Genomic DNA, 21607 nt, shown 5'->3' with positions numbered 1-21607 from the left:
ACAATTTTCAACAGTTTATCTGAGAATGAGCTTTGCAAGTTAAATACTTTATCCATCAGTAGGCTAATGTTTAAGTAAGGCTAGGATAAAACATGATGCTTCTTAGTTTAGCTGTATTACATGCATTTTTGAATGAAAATTTTTAGCTCCCAATGGGTTTAATGAAACAGTTTGAAGCATATATGTATACATCTACACATATGTGTGTATACATTCATACACCATAAGTTCAAGTACAAAAAAGACATGGAATATCAATGCAATTGTTACTGTAAGTTTGCTACCAAAACCCAATAAACTTTAGCCCCTTTTCTCTAGACCTTGGAATTTTCTCAGATGAGAAATGTAAATGTTCTACCTTGTCTAACTTGTAGAATGCATTCTAACTTTTTCTTTTGTGTAAGAAACAGCCCTTTTCTTTAAAGATTTAACTTGAAACATCTGGGGTTATGAGTAATCAATTCTAGGAACCCTCATGTGGCACATCCGTTAGCTATCGACAAGGCTCACGGTATAGTATGGTATCTTCTCCTAATGTCTTCGGCCCTCCCAAATCATCTGCTACTGGACACATTCTGAATGTTTCTATCATTTCTCTAAAAGGAAGCAGGACCATGTAATCGTGATGTTCTAACTAGCAAACACCTGGATATTCTAGTTGCTAGTCCACTGCAGTGTGTTTGGCTGTGAGGAAGACGGAAGTCCGATGATAATGGCCCAGAATAGATCTTTCTTACTACTGTAATTATATCAGCAAGTGCTGGTATCACTTTGTGCATTACCTTGTGTTTGTTTACATTCTCCTGTGTGTCAAGGCATCTCCCTCAAAGTATACTAGCCATCTTTTAAAGCTCTTGGTTGCTAAGTGTTTCTTTCTCCATTTCTTAGTCTTCAAGATTCCAGGCCTCAGGTCAATGGGACTCAAGGCTGCATGGTGTATAAACTACTGTATAAGAATACAACCCAAAGCAAGCCAAACTGTCCTTAACATACTCCACTGCAGATGTCCTCGTGTGCCCACTGAGGCCAGTGGAGCGCTTCCGTGACCTACATCCTGATGAAGTGGCCGATTTGTTTCAAGTGACCCAGAGAGTTGGGACGGTGGTGGAGAAGCATTTCCAGGGGACCTCCATCACTTTCTCTATGCAAGTGAGTTCACAGATTGTTCACAAGTGTTTCTTTCCTTCCTTCTCAAAGCTGAGCATGGGGCTCTGTATCCTAGCCATGTTATCAGAAGTGTTTGTGGTCTGCATTTACATAACAGCAGAAAAAAATGTTACTAATGTAAGGCAGCTCTGCTGTCCACGGCCTCAACATGGACTATGGAATGGTGTTGCAGCAAATGTCCACTATGTTGTTTACAAAGCGGGTGGGAGTCATAGACAAGTAATTTAGGGGGATTGAATTCATTTGCTTCTCTGTTGTGATGAGACACAAACCAAAGGTAACTTGGAGGAAGAAGTTTATTTGACTTATTTGTCTACACTAAAGCCCATTATTGAATAAATAATGGGTCAGGAGCTTAAAAGTTAGCAACCTGGAGGCAGGAACCGAAGCAGAGACCACAGGAAGCACTGCTCACTGGTTTGCTTCCAGGCTCATGTTCAGTTACCTGCCATTCTTAAACAACCATGACCACCTGCCCAGGGGTAGCTCAGCTCACAGTAACCCAGTCCCCGAAATCAATTAGCAAACTAGAAAATGTCCCCACAGACCATGTCCACAGACCTTGCCCACAGACAAATCTGATGGGGGCAATTCCTCAACTGAGGTTTTTGCTTCCCAGTTGTTCCTAGGTTTTTGTCAAGTTAACAAAAACTAACCAGCACTGGGAATGTACATGAGAACTGGAACTAGGGAATTTTGTTTTGTTTTGTTTGCTTGTTCTTGTTTCTGATTTTTTGTTTTGCTTTGTGGTAAGTATGTTTTGAGCATGCACAGCCTCAGCCCTGCTGTGGTTCCAAGGAGAGCAGTGATCTGATCCCTAATTTGAGCCTCTTCTTTATAAGACTTACTTTTCTCCAGATGTGATGCAAACTGCAGTGATAGGTCGTAGGTTGCTACAGTGAGTTTATTGCATGCATATAGCCTACCACATAATGAAGATAGCAGGTTTGCAGTCACTAAAGATCTGTGGGCAGAACTTGGGCCAGTCCTCTTCAGGTTGAAAGAAGGACACCCATGATGTGTGTCATCAGTTGGTAGCCGAGTACATTGTCAATAACACCTTCAGATCCCTATAGATAGGGGTGGGGACAGTAGAAAATGTGTAAGGGCCCTTGTACTTAGAAGCACACTGAGTTCATTTCTCTGGTTGGAAATCAGTGGCTCCAGCATATGAGGACCATATCCTCAGCTCTTCACACTCACCAACATGTCCACCATCTCCATCACTTATTCTCTCATTGCTGGAACACAGTAGCCCGGCACACCTAAATTAAAGAGGCAACAGTGTATTTTGGCTGACCGTTTGAGATTAGGGAAATAGTAGCAGTCCTATGAGGCAGCTGCTTACATTGTATTCACAGGCAGGAATCCCAGAAGGAAAAGGTGCTCACCATAATTTCTTCTTTTCGTTTAGCAACAGGACACTGGCCAAGGAAATGCTGGGGCCCAATTTTCGAATAGATCGTCCCTCCTATTTAGTCTAATCTAGAATCTCCCTGATAATGCCTAGAGATTTATTCAAAAACACAACAACTTGAGTCAACATGACAACCAATTATTAACCCACCATCCTTACACTCTTTCCAAAACACTCCAAAGACAACAAGTATAGAAGCCAATATACTGAGGTCTTTGACAAAAGATGTTCATCTCTTTCTCAAAGAACAAATTCTGGCTTGTATTAATTGAGAGTATCTGAGCATCCCTAGGAATACAATTTGAGACAGTAATTCAACTTGGGGTGGGTTTATTAAATCTCTGTTGCAAACTGTTTCCAGGTAGACTAGGTAAAGGAAATGGATGAGAATATGTACCAGGAAATGCTAGTTTTGGTTACCTAAGAATATTTCCATAAACATGGTGCCTGACTATGGATGGAATTGGAGCAATTTTGCATAAGTACTATTGTGAAACTGTTTTAAAACTGTACTTCACATTAACATACATTTGTATGTTACAAGTCTGTGTACCCTTCCCATCTCATACATGTGTACCTTCAAGGATAAAGAACTAAGATTTCACAAAGTAATCTTAACCAGTCCTCCACGTTCTAATAGCTTTGGTCCTGTTATGTTATCTTCGCAAGTATTGCTTGGGAACTATGAGAAAAGATTTGATGTACATGTCAGACATGTGCTTAATCCTTGTCCTAGCAGAGCATGAGTCCTTCCCAGTCATGGTCATAAAGAGGCATAGTTAGCCAAAACCAATGAGTAGAAATTCTATTTTGAAATTGTGTTGCAAAGAAGTTTGCTGCCTTCTCTCTAGAACACCTGCTTTCAGTTGTAATGAACTTAGAGACTGGGCATGTGTTCTTATTTTCAGCAGTGATACAGACAATTGAAAATAATCTTGTTGCCTTTGAAAAGCTAGGAGGAGGAAGGGGTACGTGCAAGAGGATCTACCCACAACAGTCACTTTCCTTTTCTGACTCAAGGTCAGGAGAGCTTGAAAGGACTGTTTCATCTGAACTTTATCTTCTTGGTTAAAGGATTTCTTGAGGAGAAACTGAATCAGATATTAATTAAATGACTTCTGATTTAAAGATAACCAAACCATGGTACTTTGCCTCCCCAAACATTTTTAATCTCATTTTTAATGCGATTAAAACCATAGCTGAAACCAAAGACTATGAAAAATAGAAAGGAGTGGCCTGCTGGATAATTCATATCATTTTTTACATAACTCCTCGCTCAGAAGGAAATGGGGCCTGTCTGGTCCCACACATTTGAAATGATTGGTCCCCATGAGACTACTACAAATTAACATACAATGAAATTGGATCTAAATTATTAATGGGCAATATTTCTGAATAAGCAGGCAATACCATCAGTCAATTCTCATCCCAACTCCGTTTCTTTTTCTTCCTCTTCTTCTAGGATGGTCCTGAAGCTGGACAGACTGTGAAGGTGAGTGCTTATTATGTGCATACAAATTAATACGAGCGATTATGGGAACTAATAAAAAACCACAACGAGCCATTTGCAGCACATTGCTCTTTCATTATGTTATCTTCGAGGTCAGAGAGACCCTCAGTGTTAGAGCCATAAATCCTGACATTATAAACTGTGCCAAACAGTATGTTTCCCATTAGTTTACAAGACATTTACCCTTTGTAGTAAAATTATTACTGTGCAATCACTAAAACAGAAACTAAACTGAGGAGTTCTAAAATAGAACAGGGCAGGGTACATCAACTTCCTGTGGGTTATATGGGTCCTGTATAGACTAGAGCACCTGATATATCTTTAGTTCTCTGCACAATTTAATTTTACTTATTTCTTCTGAGTAAAAAGACATTCTGTTATGTGTCAAGTGCCTCCCTCTCCTCCTTGTCTTGTCTTTTCTTTAGGCCCACACTTTTCTCTTCTCTCTAGCTACTAAATACCAAAGTTCAAACCTAATGGGATTGATGGAGTTCAAAATGGTTTTAAAGTGAGCTAAAGAGGAAAGGAGGATTTATTATGATAGCCTCTGATCATAGTGAAACTAAAATCCTAGCTGGTTACGAAGCAAGAATCCAGCTTCTTTCCCACAAATGTGAATTCCTGTGGTTAGGTTCAACGCTTAAGTGATAGAGAAGACTGGGCTTTATGGTGGTAACAAAAAGAAGCGAGTTACACTATGCTGCTGGCATTATTCATGGTGAAATAGAGCTTTTGTGTTTCAGAGCTGACATGGTATCGTGGCGAGCCAAGTCCTACCAAGTAAACATGGTGCTTTTCTGATCTCAGTTTGTATCCAGGTCCAGTGTTTAATATAACTATAGTGAAACTTTGCAACTAGGAAGTCTGGGAATTTTCACGGGGAATGAACGTCTCAAAGGGAAAACTAACAAATTCTAAATGATCAAAAGAAAGGCCCCAATTTCTCCAAACACGTTACAAGTAAAACTGAACAAAGGATAGGGATGTTCAACTTTCATGCGTTGCTCTGTCCGCTATCATGTTAGGCAGATGCTAGAAGAGGATGCAAAATCAGTGTCTTTGCTTTGAAACTGATTCTTGAAATACAATGCAAAGGTGTTCAAGCTTGGCCACCAGACTTCTAAAACTCTGGATTGGATTCAAATGTAAATTTAAAATGCACTGAGTTAGTTAAAATGCAATGGGAGATGTCTCTTTGGTGCAGTTTCTGAAGCCGTTGATGGTATTGGAGGAAGAGCAAGTGGCATGGGAGGATGCATAGCTCTATAGTAGAACACACAAATTGTTGACATACACATATTAAACAGCTGAAACTTATGTGAACAGGTAGACTATGTGCTCTAGATATTTGATTTCAAAACTCGAAAGAGGGAAGGGGATATTTACATTATTTCCTATAAACATGGACTTGAATAGAAAACAAAGTAACTTTGAAGTTGCTAGGGGCTAGGAAAAGGATGAACTAGAGAGTAACTGTTAATGGCTGTCTCTTGTGGTTGATAGAAGTCTTGGTATTTGAGAGATGGAGATTTTTTTTGTTTTTCTTTTTGTTTTATTTTTTTTAAGGGCCAATTAAGCATTGAGTCCAACAGGGATGAAGACCACAGCTATAGAGTTTCAAATTTCAATAGCAGCATTGTCCTACTTAACTGAACAAGTTGTCAAGTTTCTGTTAGCTTTAATGGTGATTATAAGGAACTGACTAGTAATATGAAGCACCAGGTATGAATTACTGAATGTTCTTAGTATAGCCCTTACTATTAAGCTTAAGCTAATTTCTGTAAACAACTGTACCCTTTAAAAGAAATAAGCCTATTATGTTTAAAAAAAATCCTCTTGTTGGTTTCTAGCCTGGTCACAGCATTTCCCCAGTATAAATGTGTGGGGTTAACTCACATCCTTTTTGGAACATAATACATAAAGAAAAATTCAACACACACACACACACACACACACACACACACACACACACGCATCTTATCTGCATTAGAAATAGAAGTAAACTTTTGTTAACTATTCTGTTACTCCAAGTCCTCCTATCTACAAATGAATAATCTATAGTTATCAAGTTGTGATCTTTACACCACCATGCATGAAATTTTTCTTGGGAGTCAGGTAAACAACAGTTACTACCACGGACTCTCTGTTATTTTAATAAAATCTAATTAATTCACAATGCTGTGGGCAGGAGCTGGGAACCTTCATAATTATTAAGAAATATTCCCGGTCTGGTTCTTTTCAGATGGTTATGTTTCCCAGCCTTGTTAGTTTCTGGTGACAGTGTAGCTCATAGATGGTGTTTGTGTAACTAGGATGCATGGAATCCAGTCACACCACACTAGCAGCTCCTCCAGGGAGCATAGCAACACCTTCAGAATCCAGCTGTCCTATTTGGATGGTTCTTGTCAAGGCTGGGAGGGTTTCATGTTTTGAAATTCACACAGTTATACATTTTGAAGGGAGGTTGGTCAGCCTACCATGGAAAGCATGGGGCCTATGGCTTTTTTCTTTGCCTGTGTATGAGATTCTCAGTGCTGTCTGATGTCTGCTTTCTGGGTTCTAATCTACTTTTGCTTCATGTCATGTAGTAATAGGAATAAGGCCACTAATGGCCTTTTTCCCTGAAGCAACTGTTGCTATTGTTAATGAGGGTACACCACTGAGTTAGCTTCTTGAACAGGATGGTACTTCAGGGATTTTTTTTTCCCGAGGCTTTAGATTCTGCCTAGCAACACACAGGCTGGCCCTTGTAACGAGGAAAAGGAAATATTGAAGTAAAAAGTGACCTCTTATTTCATAACTGATTATTTGCTTTTCTTCTCAATTTAAAAGTTGAACACTACTGGGCACAGGATGATTAATGCAGTGATGTGGATATCCTACAGGTTTGAGAACTAATGTCTTTCTCCTCTTCACTACTCAGCCATTCCCTAACACCCACCCAAGCTACTCTGGTGAACCTTATGGTTCCTCTCTGGTTGTCTAGCTGGATTCCTGTCAAGGAATTCTTCATCATCTCTGACACATTGGCTTGTTGGCATGTACCTTTTTCCCCTGTTGTTTCTTTTGTCTACAGGGAATGAATATATATATACACACACACACACACACACACACATATATATATATATGCATATATAGATAGATACAGATATTATTTTGGATTTTGTCCTTATTGATGATACTTGGAATGTGTTGCCCTTGGCTCTGGTACAGTTTTCGATAAAGGAAACTGAGGAAACAGTGGGAGGAGGAAGGTCCCTCTTTAGACCTGTTCCACTGTCCTCCTCTGAAGTCAGCCATCAAAGAATGATCTGATCTACCTGCCCCAAAGGATAATGTACTCCCTCAGCAAGTGACCTGCCTTTTTCAGGCATACAGTGAAGGCTGAACAAGCAGGCCTCAATGAGTCAGCTAGGCTTATTACTGTTAAATCAGAGTGCTACTTTCTCTTCCTGTCACTCCCTCCTGTCAGTTCCTCCTGTCTATAAAAATACTTTGTCCTGTTTCTTTCGGTGTTTGTATCTGAAGCTCCCCTCAGCCTATAAAACTTACATCAAGTGAGTGTGCTACACTTTTTTCTTGTCAATCTGAACCACCATTGTAGTGCTCCTTGTCCTAACATAGCAATAGGAAAGAAAAAAAAAATACTACTCTCTATAGTTTATCTGTGGTGCTTTGTTTTAATGGAGACACTATGACCTTCTGTGCAGAGGCAATTATCTACTTCCAAGGTTTTGTTTTGTTTTTTTGTTTTTTTGTTTTTTTTGGTTTTTTTTTTTGGTTTTTCGAGACAGGGTTTCTCTGTGTAGCCCTGGCTGTCCTGGAACTCACCCTGTAGACCAGGCTCGCCTCGAACTCAGAAATCCGCGTGCCTCTGCCTCCCGAGTGCTGGGATTAAAGGCGTGCGCCACCACTGCCCGGCTACTCCCAAGTTTCTATCTTTAGTCATCAAGAAGTAGGCGTTGTTGCATATGTGTTTTCCATTGTGCAGCCGGACATCCAGGTTTCCTGAAATATCTATGAAATATACCCCATGTATTGTGGACTTCAGACTGAATTTTCCATAAATTATGTTCTTAAATCCAAAGCTCAAGTGTAATTCTAGCCAAGCAGAAGCTCTAATCCTTATTCATTCCCAAGGGATGCTTTCTAATAAGCTCAGTGGGCATCATTTTCCTGATGCTGTTACATGAATGTCTCTGGGTGGAGGATACTTTAGGTATATTAAGGAAAGAGATTCATTCCAGATAAGTAACCTCAAAATCCCTTCATAGATCATACTTTCAGATCCTCTTCCATGTTTATAGTGTTTATATGTGGATGCTGTACTTGAAGGTTTAATTTTATGCTATTAATGTAGGAAACATTTCTTAATAACTGTTGAAATATAAATTACTTCCTATATTGCTGTGGCAGAAAAAGAGGTGCTCTGTAAAGAAATGTTATCAAAAATTTTCTTTAAACTCCTTATTACCTGTGGCATGTTTTTGTTTGCTGGATCAGGTCATACACATGTCATGTAGATCTGACCATATTGCAGTTTAGTGCACATAGAGGACACTTAGTTGTCAACAAAGTCAGAACATTACTACAACTTGGCATCTGTCAGAAGTGCCATGTGAAGGTGAGCTCTGTAACTTACCAGCTTTGCCACTCTGCAGCACGTTCTGAAATGTGAGCCTCAATTTTTTCAAATGGAAACTATTGAATTGTTTGGTGATGAGAAGCAGATGATGTGAACACATAGGGAATATATTAGGTATTAGGTAGGATTTAGACACATGGATGGGATTTGGACCCAAATAACCCCACTTTAAATCCCAGCTTTCTCACCACATGCTGTCACTAGTGTTTGCGTAGACTTTCTCTCTCTCTCTCTCTCTCTCTCTCTCTCTCTCTCTCTCTCTCTCTCTCTCTCTGTGTGTGTGTGTGTGTGTGTGTGTGTGCTTGAGTATGTGTGCATGCATTTGTGCATATGTGTGGAGGTGTGTGTATATGTGTGTTGTCTGTGCATATATGTAAATGTATGTGTATGTGATTGTTTTATGTGTATATATTAATGTGAGTGTATGTGTGTGTGTGTGTGTGCATGAGCATGTATATGTATGTGTGTGTGTTTATATGTGTATAGGTGTATGTATGTGTGTGAGACTATGTCTGTGTTTATTCATGGATGCTAGAGATAACTTTGGGCATCATTTTTCAGTGTCTTTCCACCATAGGTATGATTGAATCAGGGTCTCTCACTGACCTGGATCTCAAAAAGTTCAATAGGCTGCATGATCTGCAAGCCCCAGTGATCATTTTGTCTTGCTATTTCAATGCTGGGATTGAAAGTATGCATATTATATCTAGCTTTTTACATGTGCATTGTAGGCATTGAACTCAGGTCGTAATGCTTGGATAGCAAGTACTTTACTGATTAAGCTATCTCACAGTCCTATTTTTCTTTTATGTGTGTATATTTGCCTATGTCTATTTGTGTATGACATGTTGATATTCATGTTTGTGAATCCAGGTACACTCAAGCCAAGTGGGCACAATACACATGTAGAGTGTAGTGATCAGAGCCTATTCATTGGTGAGAATTCTTACATTCTACTTTGAGACAGGGTCTATCTATCTATCTATCTATCTATCTATCTATCTATCTATCTATCTATCTCCGTCTCTCTCTCTGTCTCCATCTCCGTCTCCCTCTCCCTCTCCCCCTCCCTCTCTCTCTCTCTCTCTCTCTCCCCCCCCCTCACTTTCTGTCTCTCTCTCTCCAACTGCATATGAAAACCTACCTGGCCAATGAGCTTCTGGAGACTTCACTATCTCCATCCCTCATCTCTGTAGGCATGGTGAGATAACTGATGTACCTGTTGCACATCTTTTACATGGCTTCTGAGGATTCAAACTCAGGACCTTACACTGTGTAACAAGAATTTTACCCACCGATCCATCTCCCAGCACCACTACACCAGTAGTATTTGTTGTACTAATTATTTAATCTCAAATCAAGATTCCTTTGATCATTCAGTTCCTAGATAAAAGACATACAATCTTTATATTTATAATAAGCCTTTATACCACTGGACTTTTTATTAATAACAATTTCAGTAGTATGTTTTAACCATTAAACTAGGATAAAGATGGACCTTAGCAATGTGAGCCTGACATGGAAATTGTAGTTCCAATATCACTTTATTAATATGGACTACATTTTCTCACAATTACTACCTAGAAGCTTACATTTTTGAAAAGCCTTTGGGTCTGATCATATATCATGGGAAGTGGTTTAAATTTGTTATGATAAATGACAGTTGAGATGGGTATGGCAATTCACTCTAACTCCAGCATTTGGGAGGCAGAGGCTGAGAAACAAGTTCAAGGCTGGCTTAAACTAAAAAGCAAGACTTTACCCATTTTACTCCTTCTCCCCTCTCTCTCTTCATGTTCATGAACACACACTGGAAACACACTTACACACACACACATACACACACACACATTTCATACATGAAACAGTTTGAAAATTCTAACATGCGCATTCTTAATTGGAAAAAATGACTCTGTTTATCTAGAATTATTGATTGTCTGATCTGAATATTGGTGAGTCTGATTATTTCCTGTAAATGGACCAACAGTGACCAGAAAACTTGTCTAAAGTGGGTTTCCATTAGAAACCCCTGTCCCCTGTGCTGATTTAGTCAGTGGGGGTGGATGCAGCAATTTGTTTTGATAGATACCATGATGATTTTGAGCCATCTTACATCCTGTATCAAATCTATAAGAGGACAGTGAGAACAGACATGGAAGGCTGTCCTTGGACTCAGCATCTTCATCCCAGACTTACTGCAAAGGAAGATGTCATGTGTACAGGGTGGAGAAACCCATAGCTTGATAATGAAAAAGATTTGGGTCTGTTATTTATTATTTTCATTTGGAATGAAATTTCCAGAGAGCTTCAATCTGCCGCAGGTCTTTTATCCTCTGATGAAAGCCACTGCAAACTGCCTTGTCTCTGTTTATACCTAATGCATGTATTTACTGCCGGAAGAATTAGTGTCTTCAGGATGCAGTAGCTTTTATCTTGTAGAATTGCCTTATAATTTGCATCTGTTCTTAGAATAAATCTAATTTGACTGAGTTCAATAAACCAAAGACAGTTGCAATATTCAGTAGACATTTTGAGTGTACTTCTTGGGACTGGCTACTTTGAGAAGTGGTGGGGCTCCAGGCTCCTTGGCATGTTGATCTCCTGATGCTTTCCCCCAAACCTTTGGTCACTAGCTCTCCTGGCCAAAGAAGGTACCAATGTCCTCCTTAGGAAACTTTTTCTTTCCTATGAAACCTTCAAATTTCCTCCTAAATATGTATCAAAAGGGTAAATGTGTCCATTTCTTTTTGTTTTCGGTTCAGCACAGTGGTTTTTATTTATAGATATGTCTGTTACCTTCCTCTTCCAATTTCTGTCCTTCCATCTAACCCCCAAAAAAGAGCAGTGAAAAAAAAAAAAGAGCTTTTTGAGGATCTTTGACCTCCTGGCAATTACAAAGGCAATGGCAATGAAAACAATCTTTGGATGTGATTGAGACTGACAATCAAGAAGTCTAAGACAGAGTTGGAAAAGGTTGGCAAAGAAAAGGCAAGAATGAGAGAAAAGGGAAGTGTAGGGGGCCAGGTGTGTTTCTTCTCTTGCTAAGAAGAGCTGCAGAGAAAGCCTCAAGCAGTAGCAAGTGCAGGGTCTGAAGAAGAGAGGTGGAACTTGAACACAAAGGAGGAGGTGGAGATCAAGGAAGGCTGTAGGATCTAGTTAGCAATGAGAGTCCTCATTATTCGAAGCCAAGCACAAGGATATAGAACCAATCTGTGTTGCAGAGAACATAATATTTGTACAACCTCTCCCTCTTCTGGAACATTGTTTGCTGTGCTGATAAGACGATCCTTTCTTTTCCTGCAGTTTCTTATCTGAGATTTAGCAGCCTCTTCTACCACCCAGACCTTACCCAAATGTTTCCATTCAACCTTCTCAACCACCGAGTAGTGGTCTAGAATGGATGTCCCTCTTTCTAGGTAGACTTCATTTCCCAGAGAAGGGGAAGAAATTAAAACTTCTCCATTACAAGTTTGGCTAACTTGTATTTGCATGCCTGTTGGGTCAGAACAAAGAAAAAACTTAACCAAGATATGTGATATTTTTCCTGCTGTAACTTTTTAATATTCTAGTTTCTATGTCTTACATTTGGCGAGTAACCTGGAAAGGATGGGGGTGGGGGTGGGTTCTCCTGGCTGGAAAGAAACGCAAGGCTTTTGAGATACAATTAAAAGAGGTGACTCTAGGTCTAGACTGCCCAATTTCAAACACAGGTGCTTCACCTGCCAAGTACATCTACCCTCTGTAAGTCAAGTTTTCTGAAGCCCAGTGTCCATTTACACATTTCTAAAATGAGGGTTGCACAGGTCTTTTAAGGGCTTCTAGGGGTATTGTAAGAACCAAATGGATGATTATGTGCCCAAGCTCTTAACTGTGACTTGCGCATAGTGAAGTCTCAAAAACAATTACTATGAGCTTTTATAATTTCTACTTGAATTTCTCTGTAGCTCTCAGAGATAGGCATTAATATTTTACACACGAGCAACTGAGGTTTACAGAGTAAATTAACTTACCTAAAAGCATACCTAACAGGTAGCAAAATTAGGAAATCAAACCCAAGCCAGAGGAAAAACCCACATCCCTCTTGTATCACATGGGTAGTGTGTTCCTTCAAAAATTTTAGTCATCTCATCAGTACAGCCAACGATGTTCCAGAAGAGGGAGAGGTTGTATAAATGTTATGTTCACTGCAACACAGATTGATGCGATATCCTTTTGCTTGGCTTAGAATAATGTTGGCTTCCTTCCAAAAATACCCCGAGGACTGTCATTGTTAACTCGATTATACAGGTGAAGATTAACAAAGCAAAACATCGCTTTATTGCTCTATGTCCATGTATAGTAGAATTATATGTTTTAGATGTTTAATTTTTCATTAGTGCTCTCAACAAATTCCACCAGTAATTAGAGGCTGTGACATACAGCAGAGTCGGCATTGAGTGTTCTAATTTTGTTGTGAGATCTGTAATGCAGATGTTGCAAACAGGGCAGATGTGTTCTGACTATCAGGTTTTTAGTATTCAGTAGACTTTCCTCTGAAGCTTAGACTGGGGATTTCTGTATAATCATGTAAAAAAACAATGTCTTGAGCAGACAGAGATGCTCTGTAGGCCCTAAGATCCCAATAACTGTAAAACATTATTACTCAGGATCAGCTTCTACCTCAGTTGGTACAGTAAAATCCCAGTTACTCACTGTTACCATTTTTGTTGTGGGATAGATACTTGATGCTCCAAAAACAATTGTTGAAGGGGTTTAGAAGTTGGTAAAGTGTTTGCCTCAAAAGCATGAGGACCTGAGTCTGAGCCCAAGAAATTCTATTTTTAAATCTAAGACCGGTAGCACATGCTTATAATCCATTTGGTTGAGATGCAGGGACAGGCAGTCTCTCTGGGACTCATGGGCCAGCAAGCTTAGGCTATGTGAGGTCTCTGGGCTAAGAGATTCTCTCATAAGAAATAAAAGTGAATCATACTTGACAACCTCTACCCCCAGATTCTGAGACTTTTCTTTAGCCTCAGGCAAATGTACACACTCAAATGCACATATACCTGCACACACGGGAATACTCAAACATATACACACATGTATAAAATAACAATGGCCATTAAAGAATTGATTCTCGTCATCTTATATTTCAAGCCTAGACAATTTTGTTTTAAATTATCTAACCCCATGTAATAAGCTCCTTCCAACATCAGATCTTTAAGGCTGTCGTATCTAATAATGGGTTTGGCAGAACTGTGGGACCAGCTAAACTAACTGTGCCCAGTTAGTCACGTGAAAAATGTTCAATACTTTTGTTTAAATGCAAGAGGCCAGGTTAGTCTTAGTAGACAAGCTCTTTGTTACCATGAATCTTCTATGAATGCACGGTGCTCAGTGAGAGCCCAGAAAATAATGTGTGCTGTGGTAGAATCTGGGCACTCAGCTGAAATCAGTCCAGATGTTATGAGATTTTTATCTCAAGAGTTATTAATAGCTAAAAATAATAAAATAGAAGACGAGATTGCCTTGAGCTACCTCTCTAAGTTTTAAAACTATATATTGCTTAGAAATTGCCTCTGGGTGGAGACAGTAGATAGGTCTTCATGGAGGGAGGGGAGGGCTCTTCAGTGACCTAAATCTGTAGCAGTTCATCTCCAAATCAGTAACAATATCTCCAGTTGCTGATCATAATACTCCGATTTTAAAATATTCATATTTTATGCTTTATTAAATGTAAAAGAAAAACTATATAGTTATCTTAGTAATTTTTGTTTCACATGGGCCCCATCAGGAGCCTATTTCACCAAGCTATGTGGATTACAATTGATTGTATTTGCTTTATTATCTACAGCATGTAAGTGCTCTTTATACCTTGAATCCAAATCTCTGAGGACAGGAACCATGGCTGAGTTCTGCAATGCCACAGCTAGATGTTGCCCAGATTTATAATCTGCTCTCTCATTTATTTATATAAATACACTTTTGGATCTGGACCTAAATGACCTGACTTGACTCTTACCCCCATATTCATCTTGAATTAGTCAGTTCCTTCCAGGGATTCCTCTTTGCCCTTTATACCAGAACTATTAATAAAGTAATTCTCAAGACTCAGAAAAGCTGCTGGAAAAGGTAAGGACTGGAGGGCTGAGCCTGGTGCAAGAGGGAACAGGTATAATGAATTATAGGTCTGGCAACCTGCTGAACCACTGACATGTAGAAATCAAGGGATGTCCTCCATAATGACTGAAAGCATATGAGTTTGATGAGACTCTGATGAGCCTCACACCAAATATAGTGAAATATCCACATCCTACCTCCTTGTGAATCATGTCAGTGCTGGAAAAGGGTGATTTTAAAATTTAACCTTGTGCCAATATAATATTCCAACTTCAGAGGAAAAGGACAAACAGTGATTTGAAATCTTGTGTTCCATCAATATAGAAATAATGTACTTGGTTCCCAATATGGAAGTTGCCATTTCTTTGCTCTGATGTATTATCCTTCAATAGGCTTTTCTCCCTCCTGATGTTATAGAAAAGGCAAACATGGAGTTGTTTAAGAAGTTGACTTTGCCTTAAGTGGCTAAGGAAAATAAACATTGAGTGAACAAAGTGAACCTCCAAACACTCTTTTTCTTCATAATGAAATCCATTTATCCTAATGTTCACATTCAGCTCTCTCACTCTGAGTCTATATATCTGTTCCCTGAAGAAGAAATGGCTTCTTAAGCTACCTATCCTACTGCCCTGAAAAATGACCCAAGAGGGGCTTTTATTTGTGGTTCAAATCATCTGTTGGTTGTAAATAGTATGAATTCCCAAATGCGATCACATTCTAGCAGTACAACTTTGATGTTACTGTTCAGTCATGAAAAGCATAAATGTGATTTTACACTCAGATCTGCCATCAAATGGTCATAAATGAATCTTATTCTTAAGGAAGAGACTGAAAGCATAGGCCTTCAGAGAATTCTGGGAGGCCTAGTGACCTTGGAAATCAGATATTTTCTGTTACTGTACAATCTCTGTCTTCCAGCTAATGTGTGTGTGTGTGTGTGTGTGTGTGTGTGTGTGTGTATGCGCACGTGCAACAGACAGACAGAGACAGAGAGACAGGGACAGAGACAGAGAAAGGGAGGGAGAGACTAGGAGAGAGAGAGAGAGAGAGAGAGAGAGAGAGAGAGAGAGAGAGAGAGAGAGAGAATTGAAGTCTGTCTTTCATCCTTAATATTTTGTAATCTAGGATACTGTGAGGGAACTATTTCCAGTTCTGCACAGCGCTCGTTTGGAATTGATGCTGACAATTGCCTCACCACTCAAGGTACCCTATTTCTGCCTCTAAGGGAAAGAAGCATCCTACCTCTCATGTCTGCCTTCTTGGCATTCACACTCTAGGCTCAGCCTTGGAAATAAATGGCCCAATATTAGGAATGCTGAGAAGCTCTAGAAGTTCTGTAGTTCACAGTAAGTTCTTTTCCCAGTGAGTGTCTATGGAGAACCTACTTTATATCAGTCATTGCTAGGCTTTGGTCTAGAGTGCAAGGAAGGTCAGCCAAGATATATTCTTAGCTTTACATATATTTCTTCAACAACCAAGTGAACAAACAAATCATTGCAGGAATTGTGAGATGGAATAACACATTGGGAAAAAAGTAGGAGTCATGTGGATGCTTGATTTTCAGAGACAGAAAGGGCCTTTTAAAGAAAGGACTTGTACTAGAGAGCTATAGACTAGAGAATGACAAAACCCAAACCTGGTTGCTGAAGAACATTCTGGACTAAGAAAATAGTAGTGGGAATGAAGTTATCACATTTAAGAAGGTGAAGACGAGGTGGTAAGAAATTGGGATGAAGCTCATGGAGGAGAGAGATCAGTTTGAAGATGGCAAGGGGAGAACTCAGGAAGGCCTTGTGCATTGTTAGAAGTAAGGAGATTCAATTCTCTTCAACGTGCATTTGATGGTTTAGATATTATAAGGATAAAAGGTATTTCCAAGGTATGTAATGTAGTACTGTAGACATCTTATCTAGACTCACATTTAAGTGTCTAAGTGCACTGTGCTAGAATTTAAATAATTAGTGTCCTGTGTTTATTATGTCCTTGATGGTTATCACTAGCATTTTTCCTATGCATATTCAATGTTTAGCATATAAGGAGCTAAAAATTGGTGGAATTTTTTTTAAAGTTCTAGGTGCACTTTTCATTTTGTATAATCCAAGGGTTGGTAAAGTTCTTTTGTTAAAGGCCAGACAGTAAACTTTTTGGGCTCCGAGTGCCAGATGCAGTCTGTCACAAAAATACAGTTTTGCTTATGTAACACAAAAGCCATCACAGAATATATGAAAATAAATGTTCACAACTGGACCTGGTTCCTGGCTGTGTTGGAATCAAATGTTATTTATAAAAGGATTAGCTGTCTAAATTTGTACAGGTAGTTTATTGGCTTACCAGGTTTGAGGGACCATCTTCTGGTCATCACAGAGACTTCTAGGCATTAGGTATAGTAGGAGTGGATGGTCTCCTCATGACTGTCAAGAAAAGAGCTGAATCTGACAGCAGCTGGCAGCCATCCTACAGTGATGGGGCAACCTGCTGATGTTAATGTGGAATGACAGAAATACACTAAAGCTCCAGTCTTGGTGTCATTTTCAGGTCCTTAACCAGTCCTGAAGCCTGCCCTACCTGTAAGCACTTTCAGTTAGGTGTTCCACCAAGTTCTCTGCTGTTAAAGCTAGGCAGAGTTGACTCTTACCCCATCAAGAGAAGAAATACTCAACTAGACCATCTGCTCTAAAATATTCAATTATTGTTAATTCTTAATATGCTTAACTGGCAGTTTGTGTAAACAATTTCTAAAGTGCTTGTACATCTCTGTAGTGCTCATCAGATGCCAAGGGGGATCTTTGAGCGGAAGTCTGCAAATCAATGGGCCTAGAAGAACTTAACTTGCAATGGGTTCCCTCTGGTGCATGACCACACAGTAATTCCATTAACTTTAATGATGGTTCAGCTGCACAAAATGGACCCTGTTAGTCTATTCTCTTCTTTGTTTTTGGCATTAAATCTTCTCCTCCAGCTAACTCTTCAGGGTAAAGTATGGACAACTTATGCCATTTATTTCTTGGCCTTTATTAATATATGCAGGCCTCTCCCTCTCTGGGAAGCAGCCCTAAATGAGTACATTAAAAATGAATTTCCTATGCCATTTGTCGATGCTGAGAAAACCCCAGAGTCAGGGACATCAGTGGATTATTATGGATTGTCGCGAGATACAATAAAATCATAAATATGACTCAAAACAATTACTGTGGTCACATTAGCAAATTATCAAATCCATAATTTTCTCTGGAGGCTGGCCTCGGAGAGTTAAATAAAGTGCCAGAGGGAGGAAAGTTGTATTTTAGGAATGAGACAAAAGAGAGCTAGGAGAGAGAAATTTATGATTTAATTTGCTGGGTAATCTAAATGAGAATAACTATTGGATTTCTAAAAAGTGAACTTTGATTAGCTTCAGGTGTCAGAAGTGAACAGAAAATATGGGTCAGTTTATGGTTTTAGGAGAGTCTTCCGGGAGGGGGACAGAAAGTTATTCATTGTGAGGAATAATAGTATAACTTGACCTTTGACCTGTTTTCTTCTGTGTTCTTATTGTCTGTGTTCAGATAATTGGATTATTCTGAGACTAGCTGGCTCTTCCTTAGACTTGTACTTCACTTTCTTCACCAAGTGTCAATTTCCCCCCACTCAGAAATAAATCAATTGGAAATGAAATTACCCAGAGCATTCATTTTTCACCATCTAGTAAATGAGTCTCTCTAAAGAACAGGAGGGCCTCCCTTCTCAGCTCAAGCTTAATAAAGTCCTTTTTGGCAGAGCTGGTACAGAAATATTGTCTCTGCCTTAGTCAAGCCTCTCCTCTTTACTAGATTATGAGGCAATGTCTGTTTGGTGAAACTTATAGTAGCATGTTCATAGTCTTGTGTATATTTTCTGAAGATCTAACTGGAAGCCTGGCTCCTTAAGCATGGCAGCCTAGAGTAAAGCTGTCCATTGCTTTGTCTGCCCAGTTATTGACTATGGAAATTCACCACCAGCTCTGTCCCAGTGTCTGCCCTCTGATGACAGACACACCCACACCCACACCAGTGGCTAGAGTTTTAGGAACGAATCTGATCATCATTCATTACACTTCAGGGAAACAGCAACACAATTTGCACAAAGATGAAGGAGATCTCATAATGATCCTTGTGGAAGCAGCCAGCAGATTTCTTCATGCTGTCATTAGAGAGGTTGAAAACCCAGTCGAGAAATGATAAATTACCGCTAACTGTCCTAATTATCCCCTGACACTTTGTTGAAACCTGACGAAATTTTGCTGAAACTTACATAGAGGGAAGATTTTAAAGTTGAATACATTATGCACAACAGAAATCATTTTAAAAGTAGAAGGGTAGCCATTTTAGAAGAAACATGCTTATCCCTCAAATCTCCAGAGCCTTATAAAGAGGGAGAATGCTGAACGGATCCAGTAGATTAATTGGAATTTTAATTGCAACATAATTGATTGTACTCAGCATGCTCATTAGGGGAAAGGAGACTCCAAGTCATTTCCCGTGGTCATTGGATGAATAGACGTGGGAAGTGTGTGAGCCACAGCATTCCGTTCTCCATGTAAGCAGCATAAGACTTAGATTTACAAGGTTGGGCAGTGATGAAATTCCTTTCTTTGTATTTTAGCATGATGTTGCTATATTAACTCATCTTCTATATGCTTCATAGTCTTAGCTTTAATGTACCCAGTGTACCAACTTACGTCCAATTTTTACACCAATTTTTCTGACCACCTGTCTTATTCCATGATAAAATAACCTTAGTTAGAAGAGTTAGCTCCCCAAGCCAATCCCCATGTTTTTCTACTGTAACTCCTCAATATTTCTAGAAAGACAAATTCCTAATTACATTGATACAATTCAGGTCTTATTTTTAAGTGGATGGAATCATTACACAATAATGTGTAACAAAGGTCACTTCCCTCATTTCTATTTCTCTTTTAAGCTGGGAAAAATCTGATCTGTCAAAGATCAGTGGACCATTTGCCTCCTTTTGCTGCCTTCTTTTCATGTTCCAGCAGTAGCATCCATAAGCCCAGGTGAGGTGGCGGGTCCCTGGTTTTACTCCCCTCTCTCTGTTTTCTCTTTCTCCCTACCCTACCTCTCTCTCCTTCTCTCTCCCTCCCTCCCTCCCCTTTCCTCATGCTTTTCTTTCTTTCCTTCCCCCTCTATCCCTTTCATCCTCTTCCATACCTCTGAAATACTCCTTCTTTCCTCCTCTTCTAAACATTTTAGGCAAACTAGATTGACTCTATCCTACAGTTCATTTTAGAGGCCTTGTAGACTTTGGAAAATGTATCTCCCCACTAATCCCCGACCACAGGATTTGTCACTGACTTACTTTGTACTTGGGATGGCTTTTGCTCTCTGACTAAACTGGTCCTACATCTAGTGCTTTCCAAGCAGAGACTACTCTAGTTTAAACTCACTGCCTGCAATCACATGGGGACATTCAGATAATACTGGAAAAAGCCATGCATGGCTGTCCGTAAATAACTGTTGGGCTTCAGAGCTGGTTTTTTTTTATTTTTTTATTGAATATTTTATTCATTTACAATACAGATGTCATCCCCTCTCCCCACTTTCTCTCCCTAGAGCCCCCTTATCCCATTCCCCCCTCCTCCTTTATACTTTTATACCATTTTGATTACATGCATGTTAAGGTCAGTTCTAGGTTGAGGGTCTAGCAATACGATAGACTCAAATAGTCAAGGAGCAAGCAATACAATAAACACAAATAGTCAAGGAAAAAGAAAGGCATTAAACCCAATTACATGAACATTCCCATGATCACTGTTTCTAAGGGTTTATCAGGATGACCAAAGTATCTGAGCCAACTTCCCTGTCCTAGTCCAAGGTCATTTTCATGTCTGAAGCCTACTTCCTTGTTCTAGCCAAGGATTTAGGTTCCTGCCTGAAATTACTTGTTTGTTCTAGCCTAATATTTAGATTCCTGCTTTATCCTATTCAAATTACTGGAAGTAGGTTCAGAATTTAAGGGTAAGGAATCATCTTGAGTATTACACCAAATACCGTTGGATTCATGCTAGTTCAACAATTTACAGTGGTAGTCACTATAATTAGGAAGAAGTTTAATGACATGTGCAATGTATTTGGCATAATTCTAACACTTCTCTGGATGTTTTAATGATACAGAGGAATCTTATGAATTTCAAGAATCAATGCTCTGCTGAGCATTGATATGGTAGGTACTGCAGATAAAGTTACCCATGGACTGAGGTCAGTATTTCTATTTTGGTCAAGCTTCAAAAATGGTATATATAGCTTGATCATGCTAGCCCTTTTTGTCCTGGGAATACTTATATTCCTGCCCATTGTGTTAAAGCTTTTCTTCAACAACATAAACATGTTGGCAGCCAAGTACATGGCTTGAACCTGAAAATGGACCCCCAGACAGAGTTGTTAAATTAACAGGCTGGCAAGCCAAGGACGGGTAATATTCTGCACAGACCCTTACCAACCTAAGACATAAGTGCATTGCTTTTGATAATACATATTCTATGATGGGTAAGGAAGGCATTCTTGTCAGAATGACCTAAGACAGGCTCAGTCTGGTTAATGAAATAAAAAATCAGTAGAGGCAGAGAGTCTTTGGGACTGCTCGGCAAGAATCTGACATGGGCCAAGGACAAGAAAATGGGCTTCTTGGCAGGAATATGACATTGTCGCAGGACAAGAAAGTAGGCTTAAGACAAGAATCTGACATTAGGCTAGAACAAAGAAGTGATTTCAGGTAGGAATCTAAATCT

The 21607-nt window shown here is 39.4% G+C and overlaps 1 protein-coding gene across 2 annotated transcripts in view; it reads left to right on the top strand.

Moving 5' to 3' along the window:
• Fhit (fragile histidine triad) overlaps positions 1-21607 on the top strand; it is a 1358514-nt gene that overhangs the window by 1172566 nt on the left and 164341 nt on the right. For both annotated transcript variants that reach the window (XM_028787201.1, XM_028787200.1), the window contains 2 exons: positions 1004-1149; positions 4047-4076. In XM_028787201.1, the coding sequence (XP_028643034.1) occupies positions 1004-1149; positions 4047-4076 (176 nt within the window). The remainder of the gene's footprint in view (positions 1-1003; positions 1150-4046; positions 4077-21607) is intronic.

Source organism: Grammomys surdaster, unplaced genomic scaffold, assembly GCF_004785775.1.
Source record: "Grammomys surdaster isolate TR1022 unplaced genomic scaffold, NIH_TR_1.0 125614, whole genome shotgun sequence".
In the NCBI taxonomy this organism is placed as follows: domain Eukaryota; kingdom Metazoa; phylum Chordata; class Mammalia; order Rodentia; family Muridae; genus Grammomys; species Grammomys surdaster.
The sequence above is the reverse complement of the archived record's forward strand: the minus strand, read 5'-3'. Positions and strand labels throughout refer to the sequence as shown.